The sequence below is a fragment of the Amaranthus tricolor genome, chromosome 2, assembly GCF_026212465.1.
Source record: "Amaranthus tricolor cultivar Red isolate AtriRed21 chromosome 2, ASM2621246v1, whole genome shotgun sequence".
Lineage (NCBI taxonomy): Eukaryota > Viridiplantae > Streptophyta > Magnoliopsida > Caryophyllales > Amaranthaceae > Amaranthus > Amaranthus tricolor.
The window spans coordinates 24,724,253-24,748,850 of NC_080048.1; the positions used below are offsets into that span (position 1 = coordinate 24,724,253).

General features: G+C 29.3%; 1 protein-coding gene across 2 annotated transcripts; it reads right to left on the minus strand.

The window, feature by feature from the left end:
• Positions 1-3,112: 3,112 nt before the first annotated feature.
• LOC130806259 (wax ester synthase/diacylglycerol acyltransferase 11-like) lies at positions 3,113-24,128 on the minus strand. Of its 2 annotated transcripts, XM_057671269.1 has the most exons (6): positions 23,128-24,110; positions 21,173-21,245; positions 21,017-21,090; positions 18,581-18,805; positions 3,861-3,998; positions 3,113-3,544 (listed from the first exon to the last, which is right to left on the minus strand). In XM_057671269.1, the coding sequence occupies exons 1-6, from the start codon at positions 23,881-23,883 to the stop codon at positions 3,407-3,409; spliced, it is 1,404 nt and encodes a 467-aa protein (XP_057527252.1). In that variant the 5' UTR covers positions 23,884-24,110; the 3' UTR covers positions 3,113-3,406. The 2 variants fall into 2 exon arrangements, with proteins under 2 accessions (XP_057527252.1, XP_057527253.1); XM_057671270.1 differs by lacking the exons at positions 3,113-3,544; positions 3,861-3,998 and adding an exon at positions 4,007-8,806 and having other exon boundaries at positions 23,128-24,128.
• Positions 24,129-24,598: the final 470 nt, after the last annotated feature.

Consider the following 24,598-nt stretch of genomic DNA (forward strand, 5'->3'; position numbering starts at 1 on the left):
GATGAAGCTCCTGCAACTTAATTTCTCCTTTTTCATTCCTTCTTATTTGTTGCAACTATCACTCTCATTAAACAATCTTTTTATGTTTTTCATTTTGTACCAGCTGGGGTACTGCTTAATACACTGAATCATATTTTCTTTTTGTGCTACTTAATATCTGTTATTTTCATCATTGTTGATCATGTTTGTATTCATTGGTACTCGCTTTTAATTTTTGCATCCTTATTCTCTCTTTGACTATAACTATATGTTTAGTGCTGTGGCTTGATTGCTCCAATTCTTTTTGAATGATGTCAAAAGGGGGAATATTTAGCACAAACTTAAATAATGCTTGAGTATGCTTAGTCTGATATACATTTATTCTGTTGAACATTAGGACTGTGGCTATGCTCTATGATCTGAATGCTATATGTTTTACTACTGCATACATGCTCATACATGCTCTGATATGAACTGGATTATATGTGATGATTTATTTGATGCTCATACATGCTCTGATATGAACTGGATTATATGTGATGATTTATTTGAATTAAGCTTTGATTAGTAATAAGTTTAGCTCTGATATACATACTGAGATACATACTTTGATTGTTATGATTTATATGCTCTGATGATTACTTGAATGCTATGATAAAAGTTCTTACAGTGCTTTAAGTTTTGTTTGGTAAGTTTTGTTTTGTTTTAGTTCTATTTGAAATCTTAAGTTATAAACTACTTCCAATGTTTTAATTATGCTTAAGTTATTTTAAATAATTCTAATTAATAGAGTAATTTGTTTTTAATGTATGCTTGGTAAATTATATTGTAACGAGTTAATTTACTAAGTAATGTAGAGTTTTTTTAATCTCGAACATGCTCTTCAACATTGATTTTACTCTAATTTTATTTTAAGTTTGTTTAAAAGTTTGTCATCATCAAAAAGGGGGAATTTGTTGGACCTCTTGAGTTTTGATGATGACTACACTTTATTTAAGCGAACATGTTTTTAGAGATTGTGCAGGTCGATATCCGATTATGATTATGATCGTTGATAGTACCTATGCCTTAGCTTATGGAAACGTACATGTCAAAATGTTTCAATTGATGTTAGGAGAAGTATATCGCTTGGGATGTAAAATGGAGACAGCAGATCTACTGTTCCTAAGTTGGATGTTCTAGCTAAACTGAAGTCTGGAGACAGCGCACTGTTCCTAAGCTGAAGGTTGACTACGTTGACTGAAAATTCTAGTTATTATATTTTAATTAGTATTTTTAGTTAATGTATTTAATAAAATTAATTTGTTGCAGTAATAATTTATTAAATTAATTGGCAAATCGTTTTTCTTAAATAAAATGAATTAACGTTTTTATTTTTAAGATCCTTTATTTTAGGATCTATTTTTAGTAAATCCTGGATTTGTTAAATATAGAACTAACTGATTTGAATTAGTCTTAGCTATCTTCTTAACTGGTTTTTATTCCTAAAAATTAGCAAGCAACCATTCCCACTAAGATTAACCGTTTCTATTAATAGCAAAAACGTTCCAGCAATTAGTACTGGAACAGGAACAGCTATTGAAGAAACTGCTGTTTGAAGGGAACAGAAGACAGCGGTTATTTCTGTCTGGTTTGACTTAGTCAAATAACCGTATGGCTGCATTATCCACATTACTCCCATGATCTTTTGATAATGGAATAATGGATTGGAATATTCCTTATTCTTAGGGATTTTAGCTCTATAAATAAGAGACTCGGTTATTCATAAAAACTTGCCTTAGTATGAGCCATTAAATCATACGTAATTTTGGAAGAATTTTTACAAGAAAATTTTATTTTTAAAATGCCAATTAATTTATAATATTTTCTTGTGCAACTCATTGATTTTATTTTTAGAGAATTTTTATCCTTTGTAAGGGTTTTTGAGAGAATTTGTAATTAGACTCGGGTGAGTCTAAGGGGAAATTAGATAGCTTTTAATGAAGCTAGAGAAGAGATTAGCTTTGAGTAAAGCTAAGGAGAAAGCTTCTAGTGAAGCTTGTGGTGAGAATTAGCTTTTAGTGAAGCTAAGTTTGTTGCTTTGAGTGAAGCAATTTAAGAGAGAAGAGTTGGCCTAGTTGATGCGCTTCGAGTGAAGTAAGATGTTTAATGTAATTGTAACGAGTTGCCTTAAACATAGTGGAGAATTTAGAAATCCCGAGGGGTCGTGGTTTTTCCTTCTATTTAGGCCTAGAAGGTTTCCACGTAAAAATCGTTTGTCTCTTTTAATTATTTCGCTCTAAGTTTAAGCTTTATTTATTTTATTCAATTCCGCAAAAACAGGGCAAAAATGCTTAAACTAGTAACAACAACAATTCACCCCCCCTCTTGTTGCTGTTCCCGTTCCTAATTGAGTCTACATATATATATATATATATATATATATATATATATATATATATATATATATATATATATATATATATATATATATATATATATATATATATATATATATATATATATATATATATATATATATATATATATATATATATATATATATATATATATATATATATATATATATATATATATATATATATATATATATATATATATATATATATATATATATATATATATATATATATATATATATATATCCAATCGTATAAAGCTAAAGGTTATATAAGTATCACCATGAATGTAAGTAAAAGATGCCGCTAACTTGCTAGGATTTCAAATTTCGTCTTTTACATTTGTATAGCGATGGGCAGTGGTAGTCCCTTTTTTCTTTTTCTTTTTTTTTTTGTAAGGGAGGGAAGTTAAGGAAGAAGAGAGCAAGAGGAAATGTATGAAATCAGAAACTTTCTTGAGTAAATAGGAAAATAATGTGTGAGGGAATTAAATGAGGGAGAACATATAAAAAAGTTTAACCCATATTTTACTTGTGTATTTTATCTTTAAGACCCAATAAAAATTAACCGACGCCCATACTTAACTTTATTTTAATAATAATAAGTGACCACTTAAATAAAATATATATAATTGTTATTAGATGTTTATATAAAGACTAATTTAATAATTTGATAATAAATAAATATATAAAAATTATTTTTCAAAATTATTTAAAATATAATATTAATGCCATAAATTACACAAAAAACTTTTTTTGGGACAAATTTTCAGCAACAAAAGGTTTTGCAGCCTGTTTTGTCACTATACCCGTTTTGTGACAAAATAAACTACAAAACCAATTTGTCCCTAAATGGTTTTCTATTTGTTGTGGATGTCTTTCTTCTATTCACTTAAGCTTATAAGTTTTTGGATAAATATTTCACTTGCTACAAACAGTAAACACGTGTAACATCAGCACATGTTCATTGATCAAATTACATACTCATGAAGCAAACTAATGACAAATTGCTAATCTAGACCAAGTCCTTCAAAAGGCATTCTTCATTTCAAGGAAAGATTCTTGAAAACACTTGACCAAGAATTCAGGGTCAGAGATGATATCTTTAGCCACCATTACTTGCAGATCAGCTTTTCCAGCATAACTCACCATATGCATTGTAATTGCCTGCACATAAAAAAATAAAAAAGAATAACGTCATAAAAATAAAAATAACAATAGCACATAATTAATAATAAGAGAAAATAAAACCCAATAAAAATTATTTTACTGTAATAGACAAAAGGTTCAGTGTAAACCCATGGTATTTTCCCAAGGGTTCGCAAAGAATAAGTTTGTAAGCGTATGAGTTATGACCACCAAATTAGCTTTATTTTATTAGTTAGAGCAAATAAATTCAGGTTAAGGCATGTAAGTTTGTATGTAAATTTGAATTTTGGAATAAATATTACTCCAAAATTGTAATGGATTAGAAAATTCGTACATGACGTTGAGCTGTGATATTGACTCTTATGTATTCCACAGGATTATTTGCAATAGCTATCTCCTCAGATGGACCCACAATGTTTGAAATTATCATGGTTGTGTTACGTAATACTCTTCCACAAAACCAACTAGCCACCTGCATTGTTATATAAAACCCAAAAGTAAAACAATCATACTTCGTATTAATATACCTGTAGTGTTATATATTCATTCCTTTATGATATTCCATCGCTAAAATGTGAATATAATATGACCACAAAACACAAAGTATGTTATAATATTAAAACCTTAATGGCTCATTGGATAATAGAAAGGTGATATGGTAATGGAAAGTCAGTATAATTTTAAAATGAATATTTCTTGACAAATTTAATGGTCATGCATGCTTACTTTCCTTTAAAACCTTATTTTCTTTTCGAAATTCACTACAATGCATTACCATTTAAAAATGTATTATTAGTTGGTAATGAAAAATTATAAACTAATAAACATTTTTATATTTAAACTTTCATTACTGTATGAATAAAATGATACATCTTATGAAAATTTATATTACAAATCATTTTTATTTTTTTAAGCACCGATTACTAAGTGGGCGGCAACTATACGCATATATTGTTTCTCCAACTACGTTCTAACATGTTAAAGTTGATTAAATAATATTAAATAATATTCGATAAAGATAATCCATGAAATTTGCACGATAGAAAAATAATTTAAGACAAACTGTATTGTAACATTATATTATTTAAAATATAAAAAAAGTTTACAAATTTACTTAAAAAGTGTTGCTCAAAATCGGGTCTGAATAATACCATTTAATATTTGAGGCCTCTTATTTCTGGGGGCCCTAGCAGGCGGTCGGTTATCCCGGATAGCCTAATAACCGACACTGGTAAATAATTTCTACTCGACCTCTAATTTAAAATTTTGGTTAGATCATTAGGATGGAAAGAAAAGAGAAGGAAGGAAAATAGAAGAAAATAATTTATTTGTTTGTTTAGTGAGAAATAGAAGAAAGACAGAGGAAATAGGGAAGAATGAAGATAAAATTTTTATACTTAACATTCAAGAAAGGAGATGACATACTTTCATACAAATTAGAAAAAACAAAATGGTGATAATAAAAGTCATTTAAATTAATTTGTGAGTAAATAGACCCTTTTCATTTCCAATCTTTTCAAAATTTAAAATATTTAACTATTAACAAAAATAAAAGACTAAATTTCCTTCAAATTCCTTCCTTTTAAATCCCCTCTCATTCCCTCACATTATTATCCAAACAAGAAAAACATTCATCCCTCTAAATCCTCACCTTTTATTTCTTTTAAATTTCTAAATCCAAACATAGTGTAGAGGCTACTCTGGTGAATTTTCTTAACAACAGGTTTATTTAATTTGGGATTAATTACTGACAACAGCTTTGAAGTTTTTTAACAACCGTTTATTTATCTTTCCCGTGTAGTTACGTCTTTTTATCTTTCTTGAGTCGGGTGACTCCTTTGGCCGCGCTCTTCTTTATGGGTATAAGTTGCTGTCGTCTTTCCCTTCCCAGACCCTGTCCATAGTTTTTCTATGAGTAAGATACACTGGGTAGGATGATGATGATGAACTTTGAAATTTAATCTTTTTAGAATAAACAGTCTCGAAGTTTTTTTAAAAAAAACAACAGCTTTTAAATTACCTAATAACTCCCAATTAAACCCTTTTTTCCCGACCTCTCTCTACCCCTCCTCAATCACCGCCATTCCTCCATCTCAACACCACCACCACCATTAAAACCCCTTCATTAATAACTAGTTTATGTTGATTGGATTCTTTTGAAGTTGAAGTTCTCTCTTTCTTGCCATTTTCAGGCCATTTTCATCTTCCCCAAGCTCTTGACGAACCCTAAAAACTTTCGAAGGTGAGGTTCTCTCTTTCTTGCCATTTTCATGCCATTTTCATCTTTCCCAAACTCTTGACAAACCCTAAAAAGTTTTAAAGGTGAGGTTCCCTCTTTCTTGCCAATTTCATCTTCCCAAAATAGCCAGATATGTTCTGCATGCACATAAGTTCTGTTATGGGGTCAAATAAATAAACCCGTAATTTATTTAGTCAAACCCTAACCACCCAACTAGATAACTTCTTAAAATAACTACCCATTACTCACCATAATCTACCACTCACCCATCATCCCCATGATTCCCACATTTATTCACCATTTAACCTCCATTCTACCATTATAAATACATGTCGCGTACATCATTTGCACCGAACTAAGCTTTTATATTGCTATCGTTACACCACAATAATATTCACCCTCCTACGTACAATCTATACTGAACCAAATATTCCTTCAATTGATCTGAACTCATCCTACAATCCGTTAATCTTGTATTCATTCATTATCATATATTCATTACTTTCTGTCTCCCGATCTGACTTGAGCGTCGGAGGGGTTTTCCGGGAAATCACCCCCGGACAAGGCTAACGTTGTATTGCAGGATTTGAGGTCTCATCAGCGGAAGGATCATAAACATTTTCAGTATACTGACAGTTATCCCCGACCACACCTTTTATCCAGGTATTTAAATGTCTTTTGTACTTCCTCGTTTCATGACTGAAACAGTTTGGCGCCGTCTGTAGGGATTACAAACATAAAAGTCGTGTCTCCCCTAAAAAATAAAAAAAACCGTAATTCACGAATTATTTGTATGACTGCATTTCATTTGGTCAGACTGGTACAGAGATAAAGAAGATTACATATATAAATTGATTGAACCACAACTTCTATCTTGATAATAGTCAGTAAGTTGATCTCCTTCTGCTCAAATTCAGTTATACTAAAGTTTTTCGATGAGTATCATGCCTTTTTCATGATTATCAGCGGTTAGATTGGGACAAAGTATCCTTCCTCTAATCAAGAACAACACATTTGTTAAATAATCCCACGTGAATCCTTACTTTAGTTTTACTTGGTCAAGTGAGCTGCTGGATGGATATAGCTAATGTCTTTACGATTAGTTATCTTCTATCCTATATATATTATGTTTTTCTCTATTCTTTGTAATGTAATATACAATACTTTACAGAAGATATAAAGTTAGTTTTCCTTTCTAAGTTTCTGTTCTTGGCTTAGTTCTTTAACCTCTATGGTGTATTCCATCTTCAAATCTTACCAGATTGTTTTGAGAATTAGATTATGTTTTACGGTTTTTTTTTTTTGGGCGGTTTTTAATCATTCAGTGGTTTTCCTGTGGGAAATAATCAATTTTATTGAAAATAACTGCTTTCCGATTAAATACTGTCGAGATTGAATCATAGTATTGAGATTGTAAACATTACGAGCGGTGGCCGTAAGCTGTTGAACATTTCTATTTAATGAAGCCAGTTGCTTATCTCGCATCAATTATTGCACGAAAGAAGAAGGGAAAGCTTTTGAAATATCTATGAGTGCTTTGGGTCTCTCAAAACCAGCAAGAGGATAAGCTGATGCAGCCCTTTTATCCTAGCCTTCGTCGGCTTTTCATAACCAGTTCTTTGATGGGGAAGGTTGCTAATGATGATAATGATGTTTACTTGATTAGATTTATACTTCAACAAATTACTCCTCCTTTGGCTCTTGGCAACGGTTTAGTGGGTTCTCTTACAAGATTCACTTCATAAAAAATCAACCACCCAACGATATGAATCAAATGTAGGGTATGTGAGCCTAATTATTGAGTCATTAGCGGTATTGATATTTTTTGGATCATTCGTATATTTTTATCAATCAAAAAATGCATATATTTTTGATGGCTCGTTCGGACTCTATTTAGTCCATGAAATCACGAGTGGGAATAAATCAAATTTTTACCGGTCAAATCGAGAATATTTGGGCCAAATCATTTCATGTGTTTGTCATTATTGAAGGATATAAAGTGGGATCTTATTGCTCTTATTCATCAATGTATACCGTTTCAATGTTGAGTTCGGTTTGATGCACCTTCTAAAGGGTTATTAGATCCGTAGAACGTTTCCAAACCAACTTCAATTGACTAAAAATTCCAGTCTTAATGTTGAAGTTCGGTTTGATGCACATTCTAAAGGATTAGATGACCCATAGAACGTTTCCAAACTAGCTTCAACTAAGTGGTTTCGGTCTAAAGGACCATCATCTTATCTTTACTGTGTCGTACGTGAATATTTCCTGAATTTTTCTCGGCACCCATTATTTTTGAGGATTCGGAAATTATTTGTTAATGATGAAGATTTGATTTGAAGATCATTTTGCTATGAGGAAAAGAAGGTTCCCACTCGTGTGTGACCGTCTAATTATGTGATATATTATATCCAGCTCTTTAATTTCACCATTTTTTGTCAACTCCAGCTACGTGACCGTCTAATTAATAAGCTATATATCATAAGCGATTCGAATGCGATGAGTCATTCTGTACCATCGAATAGCCGGATTCTCTTGTCTAAGGTTATTATACAAGTTTTGTCTTTTGCCGTATCATCAATTTGTCCGAAATATTAAAAACTCGGACCCCCCCAAGGGCCTCCAATAATTTCGCAAAATTGTCTAAGTATTGAAAGTAGCCGAGTTATGCTACATCCGAATCATCGAAGACCCGGTTGAGTAATTGTCATGACGTATTATCATAAAGTCGGACCCAAATTTGGTTTGATGCACCTTCTAAAGGGTTATTAGATCCATAGAACGTTTCCAAACCAACTTCAACTGACCAAAAAATTCAGTCTCATTGTTGAAGTTCGGTTTGATGCACTATCTAAAGGATTAGATGACCCGTAGAACGTTTTCGAACTAGCTTCAGCTACGTGATTCCAATCTGAAAAAATTACTCCAAATATTGCCCAATTCAATGTATTGGCTGAATCCGAATATGATCCGACGGTGGTTCAATCTGAGGTGACTCGATGCATGGAGAAAAATCATCATCCTCGCCTTCTAATGAAATGCTACATAAAGGATGCAAATCTTTGATTAGTATTGCCAAGTGAAGAATATATTATATTAATCTGATGATGATCATACAGTTACTCTTGCTTTTATTTATCAACATATATCGGGTGTTTTATATTTGTTATATTCATGGGTCAACATGAAAAGTGATGAAGTATGATATTGACACATTGGAAGAATATTATATTATTTCTGCATGGGAATTCAATACTTCACCATTATTATTCTTAATATATTGGGTCTTACTTATATGTGGTTTTCAATGATGAGTGTATAAAGTCATCTGAGCTTTCACCTAGTTTGAAAGTCATATTATTATTGAAGTTCCAACACGTGGGCGTTATTTGTCACATTATGGAATCATCTGAGCTTTCAACTAGTTTGAAGTCATATTATTATTAAAGTCCCAACATGTGGGCATTATTCGTCATATTATGGAATCATCTAAGCTTTCACCTAGTTTGAAAGCCATATTATTATTGAAGTCCCAAAATGATTGATTTTGGGCAATATTTTCAAAGTATTTATCTTAATTATCAAAATTTCACCTAGTTTGAAAGTGAAATCCTTGCGAGTGTCACCTAGCTTGGTAACTCGGACTCTTATTAAGCCCCAAAACGAGTGATTTTGGGCGTTATTTGTCAATGTATTCATAGCGAGTATCACCTAGCTTGATAACTCGATCACTTATTCAGCGGACCTATGTCCTATCAGTATATTCATCAATGTTTTCGAAGGATTCACCTAGTATGATTCCTTATCTAAGTCCCGGGTGATTGACGGCTGGGCAATGCAGACCTACATCCGATCAAAATATTCTAGCGAGTATCACCTAGCTTGATAACTCGATCACTTATTCAGCGGACCTATGTCCGATCTGTATATTCATCAATGTTTTCGAAGGATTCACCTAGTATGATTCCTTATCTAAGTCCCGGGTGATTGACGGCTGGGCAATGCGGACCTACGTCCGATCCAAATATTCCTTAAATGCAAACTTATGTCTGATCCGAATATTCATCAATGCTTTCGAAGGATTCATCTAGTATGATTCCTTATCTAAGTCACAGGTGTTTGACTGCCAGGCCATATCATCATATCAAGCTCAAATGTCGAATCATCATATCAGGCTCAAATGCCGAATCATCATATCAGGCTCTAAAATTCGAATCATCAAAAGTGGCCCAAAGGCCAAATATTTATAATTCATGGGGCTTCCACCATCATGGGCCCATCGAGGCAAAAATTCGAAGTTTACCTTATTCGGACCTTATTGCATGGTTTCTTCCGAATATTTATTTGATCTGCATCACAGGTATGATTTTTTCCGCATAAAGACTGATACCCTCGCTACATTAAATTCCCTCATCTATCACTCTTCATGCGTGGGGCTAATGTTATGGGGTCAAATAAATAAACCCGTAATTTATTTAGTCAAACCCTAACCACCCAACTCGGTCAGATAACTTCTTAAAATAACTACCCATTACTCACCATAATCTATCACTCACCCATCATCCCCATGATTCCCACATTTATTCACCATTTAACCTCCATTCTACCATTATAAATACATGTCGCGTACATCATTTGCACCGAACTAAGCTTTTATATTGCTATCGTTACACCACAATAATATTCACCCTCCTACGTACAATCTATACTGAACCAAATATTCCTTCAATTGATCTGAACTCATCCTACAATCCGTTAATCTTGTATTCATTCATTATCATATATTCATTACTTTCTGTCTCCCGATCTGACTTGAGCGTCGGAGGGGTTTTCCGGGAAATCACCCCCGGACAAGGCTAACGTTGTATTGCAGGATTTGAGGTCTCATCAGCGGAAGGATCATAAACATTTTCAGTATACTGACAGTTATCCCCGACCACACCTTTTATCCAGGTATTTAAATGTCTTTTGTACTTCCTCGTTTCATGACTGAAACAAGTTCAGATTCAACGCCATTTTCTTCAATGAAGGACCGGATGTCAACAACAAATTAATCGCCAATTCACTTCATTAAATAACCCCAAATTCAGTTTTTTGAAACCAATGTATTTTAAGCTTCCTTCTTCATCAATTTCTCAGTCACATAAGAAAAACTCCCCACAAAAAACTCAACATTAAAATTTAATGGTGAGATTTAATTTCTCAGTATTTGGATCCATAATTTGATGCTTCTGGATATGATAATGAACCCATTTACCCTATCTAATGGTGGGATTTAATTTGTTTGTTGAGTCAAACATGGGTGTGCAATCGGTCCCAAAAATATTCTAAGATAGAAAATCAAACCAAAATTACAAAGAATTTGAATATTTACTTTTCTAGGTTTTTTCATAATCATAAAAGCTAAAATGGATTAGAGAAATTGAATTATAAGTTAAACAAATTTATTTGTTGTGTGTTGGTGAATTTAGATACTCACTCTCTCAATTGAATTGAAAAAATGTTTTTAAGGGAGGGGCTTTAATGGTGGTAGTGGTATTAGGGTGGGGGAATAATGGTGATTAGGGAGGAGTATAGAGAGGTTGAGGAAGAAGATTTAATTGGGGCTAATTAGGTAATTAGCATTATAAAAAGAGTTGCATATACCTACACTTATTTACCAATGCTTAATTAAGTGTAGTAAGGGATTTGCATTTAGCCACGCTAATTAAATTTGAGAATAGTAACCTCACTTATAAGTGTGTGGAAAATGCATACATAGAGAAATATATAAAATTTGGGTGTTAGTCTAATTAAATAAAAAAACTCAAATTACTGGTAGAAAAATAATCATTTGTAACCCTTTGTTTGTAACTTTACAAGATGTAAAAGCTACAAATAAAACTATTTGTATTTTTTATTTTACAAATAAAAAAATTCTTATTTATATCTTTTGTTGTGAAAGTAAAGGATACAAATACAATAAATGATTGGAAAATTTGCAGAGAAACACCTTTTAAAACCTTTTTTTTGTAAAGAAATACCTTTTATAATTTTTTTTTGTAAGAAAACACCATTTAAGAAACTTTTTTCTAAAATAGACACCTTAATTCAATTTCCGGTGGCTTTTGTGTAATTTTCGGCGTTGACTATGCCTGTTGACCTCCAAAAATTTAAAAAGATTAATTTTTTTTTATATTTTTATAATTATATTTTTTTATTTTTTTTTATTATTATTTATTATTATTATTATTATTATTATTATTATTATTATTATTATTATTATTATTATTATTATTGTTGTTGTTGTTGTTGACCTCCAATAATAATAATAATAAATTAAAATAATAATAATAATAATAATAATAATAATAATAATAATAATAATAATAATAAAAATAAAAATATAAAAAAAAATTAATTTTTTTAAAATTTTTAAAATTTTTTATTTTATTTTATTTTAAATTTTTATTATTATTATTTTTTTATTTTTGTTATTATTATTATTATTATTATTATTAATTTTTTTTTAAATTGTTTTTTTAAATAATAATAAAAATAAAAATTAAAAAAAAATTAATATTAATAATAAAAATAAAAATAAAAATAAAAACAAAAATAAAAAAAAAAATTTAAAATTTAAAAAAAAAATTAATAATAATAATAATAATAATAATAATAATAATAATAATAATAATAATAATAAAAAGTAAAAAATAATATAAAATAAAAATAATAATAATAAAAAATAATAATAATAATAATAATAATAATAATAATAATATAATAAAATTAAAAATAAAATTAAAAATAAAAATAAAAAAAAATAACTATAACAATAAAAAAATAATAAAATAATAATAATAATAATAATAATAATAATAATAATAATAATAATAATAATAATAATAAATAATAATAATAAAAATATAAAAATATAAAAAAAATTAATCTTTTTAAATATTTGGAGGTCAACAGGCACAGTCAACGCCGGAAATTACACAAAAGCCACCGGAAATTGAATTAAGGTGTCTATCTTAAAAAAACTTCTCTTAAAAAGTGTTTTTTTACAAAAAAAAAAATCATAAAAGGTATTTCTTTACAAAAAAGTAGTTTTAAAAGGTGTTTATTTACAAATTTTCGTAAATGATATAAATAAGTTGTATTCGTATCAATTGTTTAATAAACGACAAAAAGTGACAAAGTGTGAAATAACAGTATCGCCTCGTCACCTGGCATTTCAACATTTTCATTCGAACATTTCGCTCTCCCTCTCTTTCAGCCCTTCTCACTCTACCTCTCTTTTCTCTCTTCCAGTTTGATTGATTTTTAGCTTCAATCCCATTTATTTCTTAATCACTGCAATTCCATTTGTTCATCCCTAATTTGTAATCCCATTTACTTCTGCATTACTGAAAAAATAATTCACTCTATCTCTCTATTAGTTCAACCATAATTTGCAATGTCACTTTACGAAGAATTGTAGTTCACAATCAATCTGGTAAATTAATTTCAATTTTAATTTTTATTTGTTTTCAACATATAATTTGAGGTTTTATTTGATAATAGGTTTTCATTATTGTTTTGATTGTTCACAAGTCTCTTTGGATGTTTGGTGTTAATTGTGATTTAGGTTTATATAGTTTGAGATAATAGAGATAGTTCACAGGTATGTTAGATGTGGTCAATTGCGTATTGCCAAAAAAGTGCTCGACAAAATTCCTGAACCAGATGTTACTTGAATTAAATTGGGTTTTCATTATGGTATTAGCTAGTAATGAAGCTTTGCTCGATGCCTAACATGATAGTAGTGAATCAGTGAGTAGATTCAACTGAAAATAACTCTGTTTTCGGGACAGACATTGCAATTGGCAAGTGGGATGTTAATTTTACACTGAAGAGATACTGTCATAGTATTCTGTACTTCAAGCTTAATGTCGTAATTACGCATGCTTATCAAACTACTTGTTATCAAATTAGCAGTCTAGCACTTATGTTTTTAGCTAAAAACTAGCAGTCTCTTGTCTATTATGTGTTCATTGTTTCCTTTTACTAGTTTATCGTATTCTCTTTTCAATGATGATCTCAAATTAGATTTGTGTCAGCAAGTTTCTGCATGCAGAGTCTTGAAAGTTGAAATTTATTCCTATGGCTGCTTTTCTATTTCTTTTATTTGGACATATTCAAGCTCAAAGGCACATTAGTACTTATTATTTATGATTTATGCGTATAGATTATAGATTATAGAAGTATTAGAAATCATTCTTGAAAGCAGTACTATACAAATAAATAAATGAAGGGAGTTATTATACATCGCTACTCTTTTCATTTTATCGCCACTCCCCTAATGGAATTACGAATTTTTCTGCGGATTTAAAATAATAATAATAATAATAATAATAATAATAATAATATAAATAAAATTAATAATAATTTTTTTTTTTAAAAAATACCCAGTACTAATAATAATAATAATAATAATAATATTTTGAAAAATAAATTAAATATAATAATTAAAAAAAAATAAAAATTTAATAATAATAATAATAATAATAATAACAATAATAATAATAATAATAATAATAATAATAATAATAATAATAATAATAATAACACCGCGGTTTAGTCGCAGGAAAGTAGAATAAATTTTGTTTGAAGATTATATCATTTGCTTGTAGCTTTCTCATGAAAGGAGTTGTTTTAGCTGTTAGAGGCTACTGAATATGCAAGGAGCCAAGGACAAAAGGAGTAGCGCTCAAAGGAAGAGCTTGAAAAAGTGTTTATGAACACCACATTTTTGTGTCTTCTTTATTTTGAAGTTAATAGAAGCATTTTTGCAATATTATTTTGGGAAGTTATTTGGTGAAGTATGGGAGAGAATAAAAGTGGTTATAAACACCACTTTCATTGTATCTTATTTGTCTTTGCCAATGTATATGAGCTATAAAGTTTTGGGTATTCATTTTACAAATGAAATTTTGCCAAATATTCCGCAGAAATTTTTTTTGTTGGGTGAAATTTATAATAAATTGCTATATACAGGTTTATTGTATGGACTACATTGTTTATTATGTTTCGTTATTTGTTTTGAAGGAGTATATTGCAAGATCAAGCACGTATAGCCAAGAAGAAATAGATTAGGTTGGTGAGCACAGGTTAAGGTTCTACTCCATTGGGATGATATGTATGCAACGTTTTTGGTATTGAGTACGGGGTGCTACTACCCTAGCTTGTTAGTGGCTCGTTAGTTGAGCATTTGAATTTACACACTAATGTATAGGCTTGTATTAGTTTTTGTATAGCAGTAGGTTTATCTTTTTGAACTCCCTCCTCGCTCCGTGCTCCCTACTTCAATAGATTGCATGTCGGAGTTTGGTGGGTCTCTTAAGTTTCGAATCGTTTTGTATTGACTTAACTTTTGCTTGGCATTTTATAAAATTTTCTTTAACAAAAAATAACAATTATTATTATTATTATTATTATTATTATTATTATTATTATTATTATTATTATTATTATTATTAAAACGACAACAAAAATAATACAAAAAATATTAGTATTAAATCAATTAGCTAGAAAAGATATGATTATTATTACGATCTACATTACCCACGCTTATATGTGAGGAAAACCAAGTCATAATTAATGAGGAATGTACTTAATTTTCCCACACTTATAAGTGAGGATAATGTCTCCACGCTTATAAGTGAGGCTGAAAGTGCATTTCTCCATGCTTATAAGTTTGGCAGAATGTGTATTTTTCCACACTTAATAAGCATGGGTAAAATTTCCCCACAGAATTTTTCCCAACGCTTCTTTAAGCATGGGGAAATACTTTAGCCTCACATATAAGTGTGGACAATACCATTTTTAAACTTGGGAGGACGTAATTTTTTTTGTAGTGGTCATTTAGATTAATAAATTTAATTGAATGTCAAAGGCTATTTAGCATGGTCAACAGTCATTTAGCAGCTCATAAGGTGAATATGGCTGTATCGATGTCGTGTTTGGTAATTTAAAGGCTGTTGTTTGTAAAAAAAAAACTTTGAGACTGTTTATTCTAAAATGACTAAATTTCAAGGCTGTCGTTGGCCAGTAATTGATCCTTTAATTTCTGTTGTTTATTTATATAGTAGTTTTTTACATTGTTTATTTGAAAAATGAGAGGCTGTTTATTCTAAAATAATTAAAATTGGCCAGTAATTGATCCTTTAATTTCCGTTGTTTATTTATATAGTAGTTTTTTACATTGTTATTTGGAAAATGAGAGGCTGTTTATTCTAAAATGACTAAATTTCAAGGCTGTTGTTGGCCAGTAATTGATCCTTTAATTTATGTTGTTTATTTATATAGTAGTTTTTTTTACAATAAATCCTTGGAAAATTTACCCAAAATAATCAAATTTGTCATTGAATTTTGAATTTTTCTATAATAATCCCAACCTTAGAAAAACCATAAGTAATTCCAATTTTAAAGTTACAAACCGAGGAGTATTATTGAGCAAATATTGATCATTTTTAACAGATTGATTGCTACTAAAAAAAAAGAAAAAATCAAATCTAAATCAAAAAAATTAAAAATTAAAGGTTAAAATTAATAGAAATTTGTAAATAACTGTTTTCAAGTTTACAGCTTTTGCGAATTACAGCCTTAAAGTTTGTTTTTTGCGAATTACTGCCTCCAAAGTATCAAAGTCTATACCATTCCGGCCAAGTGACCGTTAACTAACCTAAATGACCTTTGAACAGACTAAATGACCGTTGACCATCTCTAATCATTTTTGACTTTCGTTGACCATCCATAATCACCTTTGATTTTCCTAATTACCAATAGTACCCTTATGTCTTAGCACTTTAACGTCGTTTTTACCCATAATAACCATATTTTTTCAAAAAACGGACATCACGATTATCCTTAAATGATAACTCTTTCGGAAATCCGATCGAAACAAATAATTATTTGTCTATTTCCTGATACATAAATCGAACAAGATATTTAAAGTTGTTTTTACCCATCATAACGATTTTTGTTCAAAAAATGGACGTCACGATTTACCTTATGGGGTAACCTTATGGGGTAGTTTCGGAAATCCGGTCAAAACAAATACTAATTTGCCTATTTCCCGAAACGTAAACCGAAAAAGATATTCAAAAATGATGTCTGTGTTTTTTAAAAAATATCGTGATGATGGGTAAAAACGATGCTAAATATCTTTTTCGGTCTACGTGTCGAGAAATAGGTGAATTAGTACTTGTTTCGACCGAAATTCCGAAAGAGTTACCCTATAAGGACAATCACGATATCCATTTTTTAAAAAATATTTTTATGATGGATAAAATTGACGTCAAATATATTTTTTGGCCTTCATATCAGGAAATAGCTAAATAAGTACTTGTTTCGACCGAATTTCCGAAAGAATTACCCCATAAGAATAATCGTGACGTCCGTTTTTTAACAAAAATCTTTATGATGGGTAAAAACAACTTTAAATATCTTTTTCGATTTACATATCGGGAAATAGACAAATAATTATTTGTTTCGATCGAATTTTCGAAAGAGTTACCGCATTAGGATAATTGTAACATGCATTTTTTTAAAATATCATTATGATGGGTAAAAGCAACGTGAAAGTGCTAAGACATAAGGGTACTATTGGTAATTAGGAAAGTCAAAGGTGATTATGAATGGTCAACAAAAGTCAAAGGTAATTAGTGATGGTCAATGATCATTTAGACTAGTCAAAGGTCATTTGGGTTAGTCAAAGGTCACTTGGCCTAAATGGTGTAGACTTTGATACTTTGGAGGCAGTAATTTGCACAAAACAAACTTTAATGCTGTAATTCGCAAAAAACCTTAAAATATTATATTTTTATAGATATATATCAATTTTGACCTTAAAGTTATCTATTTTTAACGGTCTCATTACTCGTCCACGTTTTTGTGAAGTCGAAATACTTTCTACAAGATAAGGCCCGGCGCAGAAGAAATATTTACCATCCAACTTGGGCCTAGAGAATAAAATAAAAAGATGTACTCACTTTCCGAGTATATACTTCCTCCGTTTTTACATATTATTTTTAACACTATTTATTGTTTAAGTTTATTTTATATATTACGGCTATTATATAAGAAAAAATATACTTAACTTTGATCTTGTTTTAATTGTCTTATCATATACTTTCATAATATTAACTTTTTATAATTTTTAGATGTGTATAGTTTCATATATAATTGATCAAACTAACACATTGGGTTGCGTAAAAAGTCAAATATGGTAAGTATATTGGAACGGAGAAAGTATAAGATATTCCGGGGTCTCAACCATTAGCTTAAGCTTTTGGCTGAGTTAATTCTTTGATATTGTATCAGAGCCTGCATGACAAAATGTCACGGGTTTAAATCTCTACCATCTTTCATTTAAAGTGAATTATTTAGTGCCAGTATGAAGAGGATATGTGTTACATTCATACTTTTCGCACAAATTCTTGCGAGGGACGGTCTCTTTGAGAGATCATCTCTGATTGGGCCGACCCATTATATATTTTTTTTAAAATATTGTAAGTAAGCATTAAAAATACGATAAATAGACATTACTCTTTAATGGGCTCGACTTAAGATACGATTCTCAAAGAGACGGTCTCTCAAGAGACTAGCTGTACTTCTAGACCAAAGTGCTCTTGTGTGAGGGGTGTATTAGAGTATATATCATATACAAAAACCTCAACCATCAGCTCAAGTTTTTGGTTGAGTTGATTTCTTGACACTCACTTATTCACTCTTGCTAAACAACTAATTGCAGTGGTTGGTTTGATAGTTTAATTCGATATTACACTAACCTTTGGGCCTAAAAAGGAAGTCAATAATTGAAGAGATGAGTAGATGATATGAGCTTCATATGAAAGTTTCTTTTTGTCCATAATTGCCTTGATTGTCCTCACTTGATCTAAAGAACTTAGCCCACAACAGCAATATGCTGGCAACAGTACCAAGCCAAATTTGTTTCCCCATAATGAGAATCCACAACTGGAGCTTTCTTTCTTCGAATATGATGAAATATTTTCCTAATTATAGCAAAACTCAAACATCAAAAAGACAATATTTGTAAATTAATAAAAACCTGTGCAATAAACCATTTTTATTAGGTTCTTAACTTATTAGTTATTATGAGCAAATATAGTATTTTCTAATTTTTAATAATAAACCTATGAAAAAAAATTACTAATAAAAGCTATGCCTATTGCGTATCGTATTACTGATATAGATAAACTCTATTCATTAAAAATTACTACTTTGTATGTGCTTTTTAAGGATTATATTTGCAATAATCTATTTTTAGTTAATTAATTTAATCGTACATCATATTCATTATGTAATAAACGCATACACTATTTTAATGCTCTGTTTGGGATATTTATAAGTATTAATATAATTAGCGCTTATGAAAGATTTTGAAACCCTATTTATTTTTACAATTTCTTTTAAAATGGGAATCTTTAATTTATCAAAAGATACAATTTTTTCCACTCAAGAGTAATTATTAAGACAAAATATATTGTATAATTATATTCTAAAATTACATAATATATAAAATAAATTTACAAACAAATTACTTAAAAAGTGTTGCTCTTATCACATGTCTTGAAACAAAATCATACAACACACATTCAACATCAACTTCCTCCAAAAAATCACTTTTAATTGCCATTAACGTAAGACCATTAATGCAACATCAATTAATAGCGTCATTTAATATTTGCTGCCACTTATTTTTGGGGCCCTAGACGATCAATTACCCGAAACGGACTCAGAACCGGGCCTACATGTAATCATGTTAGGATTATCTTTCATTTTGTAAAGTAAATACAAACTAATTATATGGGGACTAGAATATAGGAACAATAATTTTTACTTACAAAATACTAAAATGTTAACAAATTAATTAGTTTCCTAAATAATATTTATAAAATAAAGTTTACGAATAATCAGGAATATAATTATATTCTAATACAGTCCGAAGCTAAAAGCATTAATCCAAGGTTGGCGAATGTTGAGGCTTTCACGAAAATCGTGAGTACCAAGCTGGGAAGGCCTTGATCTGATAAGCCTCATTTTTACACTTGGTATGTCATGATTACATATTGTTTTCATACTGTTTTATGTTGTGGTTATGATGATGTTGTGTTAGATTAGATATAAGGACCATAAAAGGTTGAATTATATAAGATTTTAACCGTGAGATCAATTATGAGAGAAAGGAGGATTAAGATAGGACACTCTTTTTTTGGAAAAGTTAAAAGAAGAATCGGTGTTTGTATGAGAATTATAATGATAGGAAGTCTATTTAGATCGAAGATGATAATTATAATATAGAGAGATTTGTCTATATTATTTAGTCAAAGACACATTAAAATCTAAAATTGACTCTATATGAATAGAGTTTATTTTTATTATTTTGCGTAAGACCCTTAAAATATTAGGAGGAACATTATAAAGGCAATAACGACATTGACTATATAACTTTATTATACTCCATTTGTGAATGAAATAGCATCGCCCTGGTGCAATGAATTTTTTTTAAAAAATAAAATTATTAAAAGAAAATAAATATAACCATTAAACTTTTCAAGAGACATTACTAATAAAATTACATCAAATATTTCATTACCTTTCAAACTATTTAATATCAACCATTAAACAACGAGTAAGATATTATGACCTAAATTAGTATTCATAGGTAGCTCTAGGTCTACATGTATACATATAATACTCAAACAAGCACTAACTTGATAGTGGACCACCAAATTATGCATTAATCGATACAGTTAATGTTGTTTTATATTTTCATTTTTAGCTTGTTATGCAACTACCTTGGAGCCATAAATATCATCTTTTGCAAGTAATTGTTTTAAAGAGTAATTATAGTACGTAATTTGATATATAAAAAGTCATATTGTATAACAAGTATTTGCATGGTTGATGACTACGTATATAAATATTTTGCATATAATTCTTCACTTCTAAAATACTTAAATCCAATTGTAAAATATTTTAATGGAAAAATATCGCTATTAATAGTAATAATAAAACGGAGATAATATGTATTTACATTCATGCCATATCCCAATAATAAAGCTTGCAATCCAAATAAATTATGCAAATATAAAAGCAACCTAAAATTTAGGATTTTCATTTTATTTGCATAGAAAATCATATAAGTACTGAATTGTATTAATAAAAAAGTAATTGGTGATCATCAGATGAATTGAATTTACCTGTATTTGCAGGAAAGGATTTTGACGTAAATTAACTACTAAAATGGACGTAAGGTGAATTCTTTGCTTCAGATCTGGAACATTAATTTACCGTGATGTTAACAAGTAAGAATTAATTCCCGGTGAAAATTGAATTCTGAAAAGAACATAATTTACCTTGTGCTGATTTGGCATCTATGAAGATGGATAGCCCAGAACAGATAATTCCCATTATAACATCATTCACAGTCTGGCAATAAAGTAAAAGCCATTAAAACTAGTCAATTTAGGAAAGTTGATGAATATACTTGAATTTGAAAAGCTTAATAAAACACCTATCAGAAGTTTGATGATGCCACAGCACAGTTTCAGATAGCATTTATATGCATTAGTACTGAACTGTAGGCTGTAGCTCATGTCATGTCATCAGTTTTTAATGCAAGGATAGCGGGAATGAGGATGAAAGTCATGAAACTTTATTATGCTCATATCACGTCCATTCAATTTTATCCTCTTTTATCTATGTTACAATGAGCAATTCAATATGAGTTATTGGAATGACGTGTCACTCGAGAATCGAGCTACCACATTTATTGTTCTTTCTTGATTTGATTCCTTCAATAAAAATATCCCACTTTAAATATTAAAAAAAAATCTTGATAGAACTAAACTTATTCAACGTGTCAACCAATGGTTTTCATAGCTAGTTAAAGTCTTAAAGAATCACATTCTAACTGGTCAACAATTATTGTATGAATTGAGCACAATTAATACATAAATTTTTATGTGGGATGCTCTCAGTATAAAGTTTATAAACTTTTTATTTTGAGGTTAATTTATTAATAGACATTTTCTTATAATAGTAAATTTTAAATTTAACATAGTACTGTCATCAAACTAGCAACGTATTGGTTACATCCTATTTTTGATTCCAAGATATAATTGATGTGATTGGAAAATTAATTGAATTATTAATTTTGTCCTATTTTAAAAAATTAACAGTTTTTTCTAAGATAGCAAATTTAATTTATAGCCATAAATTAATTTGCACCGTGATGCTTCCATTTGGAATCGAAATAATTTTTTAGTTTTTATGATAGTCTTAATAATTTTCTATTAAAAAGGAAAAATATCGTATATTTTATTAACCAACCAATTTAAGACTCCTTAATCATATTTAAATTATAAATTAATTTGTTTTAAGAACCGTAAAAGTATCAATAAAAATCAAACTACTATTAGATTGAAATACATATGACTAATATATATAAAGCATAATCACAAAATCACAAAATCACGTACTAAACAATATCGATTATAAATAATTATATAAAAATAATAGAAAATTTGAATCCACAAAAACTAAAATAAAAAATAATTTTAGAGTTGAATGTCTTTGTAAAACCATAAAAAAAGTTTTCAGTCTAGAGAAGATACTTTTTACTTTAATAATTAACATATAACCTAAATTATTTATTTATATATTATAAACTTGTCAAACATTGATGATAGAATTATCATTTTAAATTTATTTAACTAATAGCTTATCCTAAATATTTACTTAAATAATTAATATGTATCTATTTAATTTGTGTAGTTTTTTTTTAATATAGCAACGTAGGTAACATGTTGGATTATCTATGAAAAACTATCTCAAAATTATTTTCTTTTCTTACTTTAAAAAATATTTTAATAAAAATAATTCTTTTACATAAATAATTAATATAGTGGGACAATTATTTATTGTAATTAAAAAATATTACATATATGGTAAAAAATATTAGTAAATAAGATATATTTTTAAAATCTTTTGTAATCAATCAATTAAACAAATATAATCAGAATTATATAGCATGATATGCTAAAAAAATATTTTTCTTAGTTAAAACATGAAAAGAGCTAGAAAATTTTTACTATAAAAAACCAATATGTTCTAATTGTTTTTGTTCATTAGTATTAGTATTTGTACGTTATATTGATGGATAAATAGATTATTTTGCTATTCCATCTAAAACTTTCGATGTAGGAGTCCAAAAAGAACAATTGTATGTCACTCTTGTATGTTAAAAAATTGCAATGAATGAATGAAGAAGAGATAAAATAACATAAATGTGGAAGATAGAATTACTTACAGCATTAGGAATGACAGTTTTAATAGATTTCAAGTCTCGGATGTTAAACTTAGCAGTGACCAATTTTCTAGGCCAAAGCTCTACACCATCACCCCCACTTACAATTGTAAATTCATCTTTTACCCATAAAACTCTCCCTAATAATCTTAACCCAAATACAATTGTAAACCATAAACTCTTCATTATTCCCCATAGTCCTCCTTTCCATTTCCTCTTTTCACAGTCTTCATTTTTAACATCTTTTCCACCATCAACACCATTCATTTTCTTTTGACCAAAACAAGTAGAAAGCATTGACATCAAAGAAACCCCATCTCCTAAAGCATGATGAACTCTTAACACAATACATTTTAACCCTAATAAAACATGAACTTCCCATAATGGCTTGTTTTTGCTAAGTGGACTTGACACTGCCATATCAGCTAAGTAAGCATTTACAGCCGATTCTTCGTCTTCCTTATCATCTCTTGATTTTGTTTCAGGTGTGGTGTTGTAGATGATGAAATGATCATCAATATTGACATGGGTTCTTTTCCATTGGTGGGTCCCATTAGGGTTTTGGACAATAAGGCTACAAAATCTTGGGTGATTAAGAATGATTGAATTTGAAAATGCTTTCTTAAGGGCTTCTACATCAATTGGGTGCTTTAAACCCATTGCACAGTTAATTACTTGGTCAGTTTCAGGGCATAGATAAACCCTACTAAAGGGTGAATTTAGGACCTCCTCATTCTTCATCTCACTACTCTTGGACATAATTCTTCTCTTAAATTTGGGTTTTTAGTCTTATGTACTCCTATAAGTTTGTTTCCAAGCACTTTCTTTTATGCTAGTGTTTTTGGGGGTTATGAATATATCATTCTCTTCTCCCCCAATTTTGTGATCTATATGACCCCACTAATTTTACTTTTAGTATTTTCTTTCTTCTATTTATAAATGAAATAGTCTACTACTTTAACTCACTATATTCAATGAATTCTAAGAAATTATACACTAGAACGGGGTGTTTAATAAATTGTAATGGATTTTCACAAAATGTGTTTTAGAAGTCATGATAAGATATTTTAGGTATCTTGAGCAAATAGAGGAAAAAAATTTAGGGTTTTATTTTTGTTTTTAAGAAACTAATCAACTAATTAATGAAGAAAATAAATATAAAATAAATTCGACAAAATAAAGTATGTGAAGAGTTTAATACTCAAGGATATATTTGTTTTATATTTCTCTTCACTCTTTATGATTTCTAAACTCAATTTTTTTTATTACTCTTTCACTTTCTTGTATCTTACATACTAGTTAAAAGCAATTCCCTTATTTGTTTTTACGCTAACGCCATAGCAACACATTGCTAGTAATACCTACGCACTCACCAAGTCAAAAAAAGAATAACTTGAACATAATTTTCCGTCTTATATTTCTAAGGATTTTATTTTATGCTCGTTACTTTAGGTCTTATGAATAGGGGTATTTA

What these genes read in the sequence shown, in the direction of transcription:
- LOC130806259 (XM_057671269.1), bottom strand. Translation starts at nt 23,883, where the DNA reads ATGTCCAAGAGTAGTGAGATGAAGAATGAGGAGGTCCTAAATTCACCC. An exon ending in AAACTGTCATTCCTAATGCT is followed by an intron (nt 21,246 to 23,127) that starts GTAAGTAATTCT and finishes CTTTATTGCCAG; the next exon opens with ACTGTGAATGATGTTATAAT. An exon ending in CTTCCTTTTTAGGCCCAAAG is followed by an intron (nt 3,999 to 18,580) that starts GTTAGTGTAATA and finishes ATAACAATGCAG; the next exon opens with GTGGCTAGTTGGTTTTGTGG.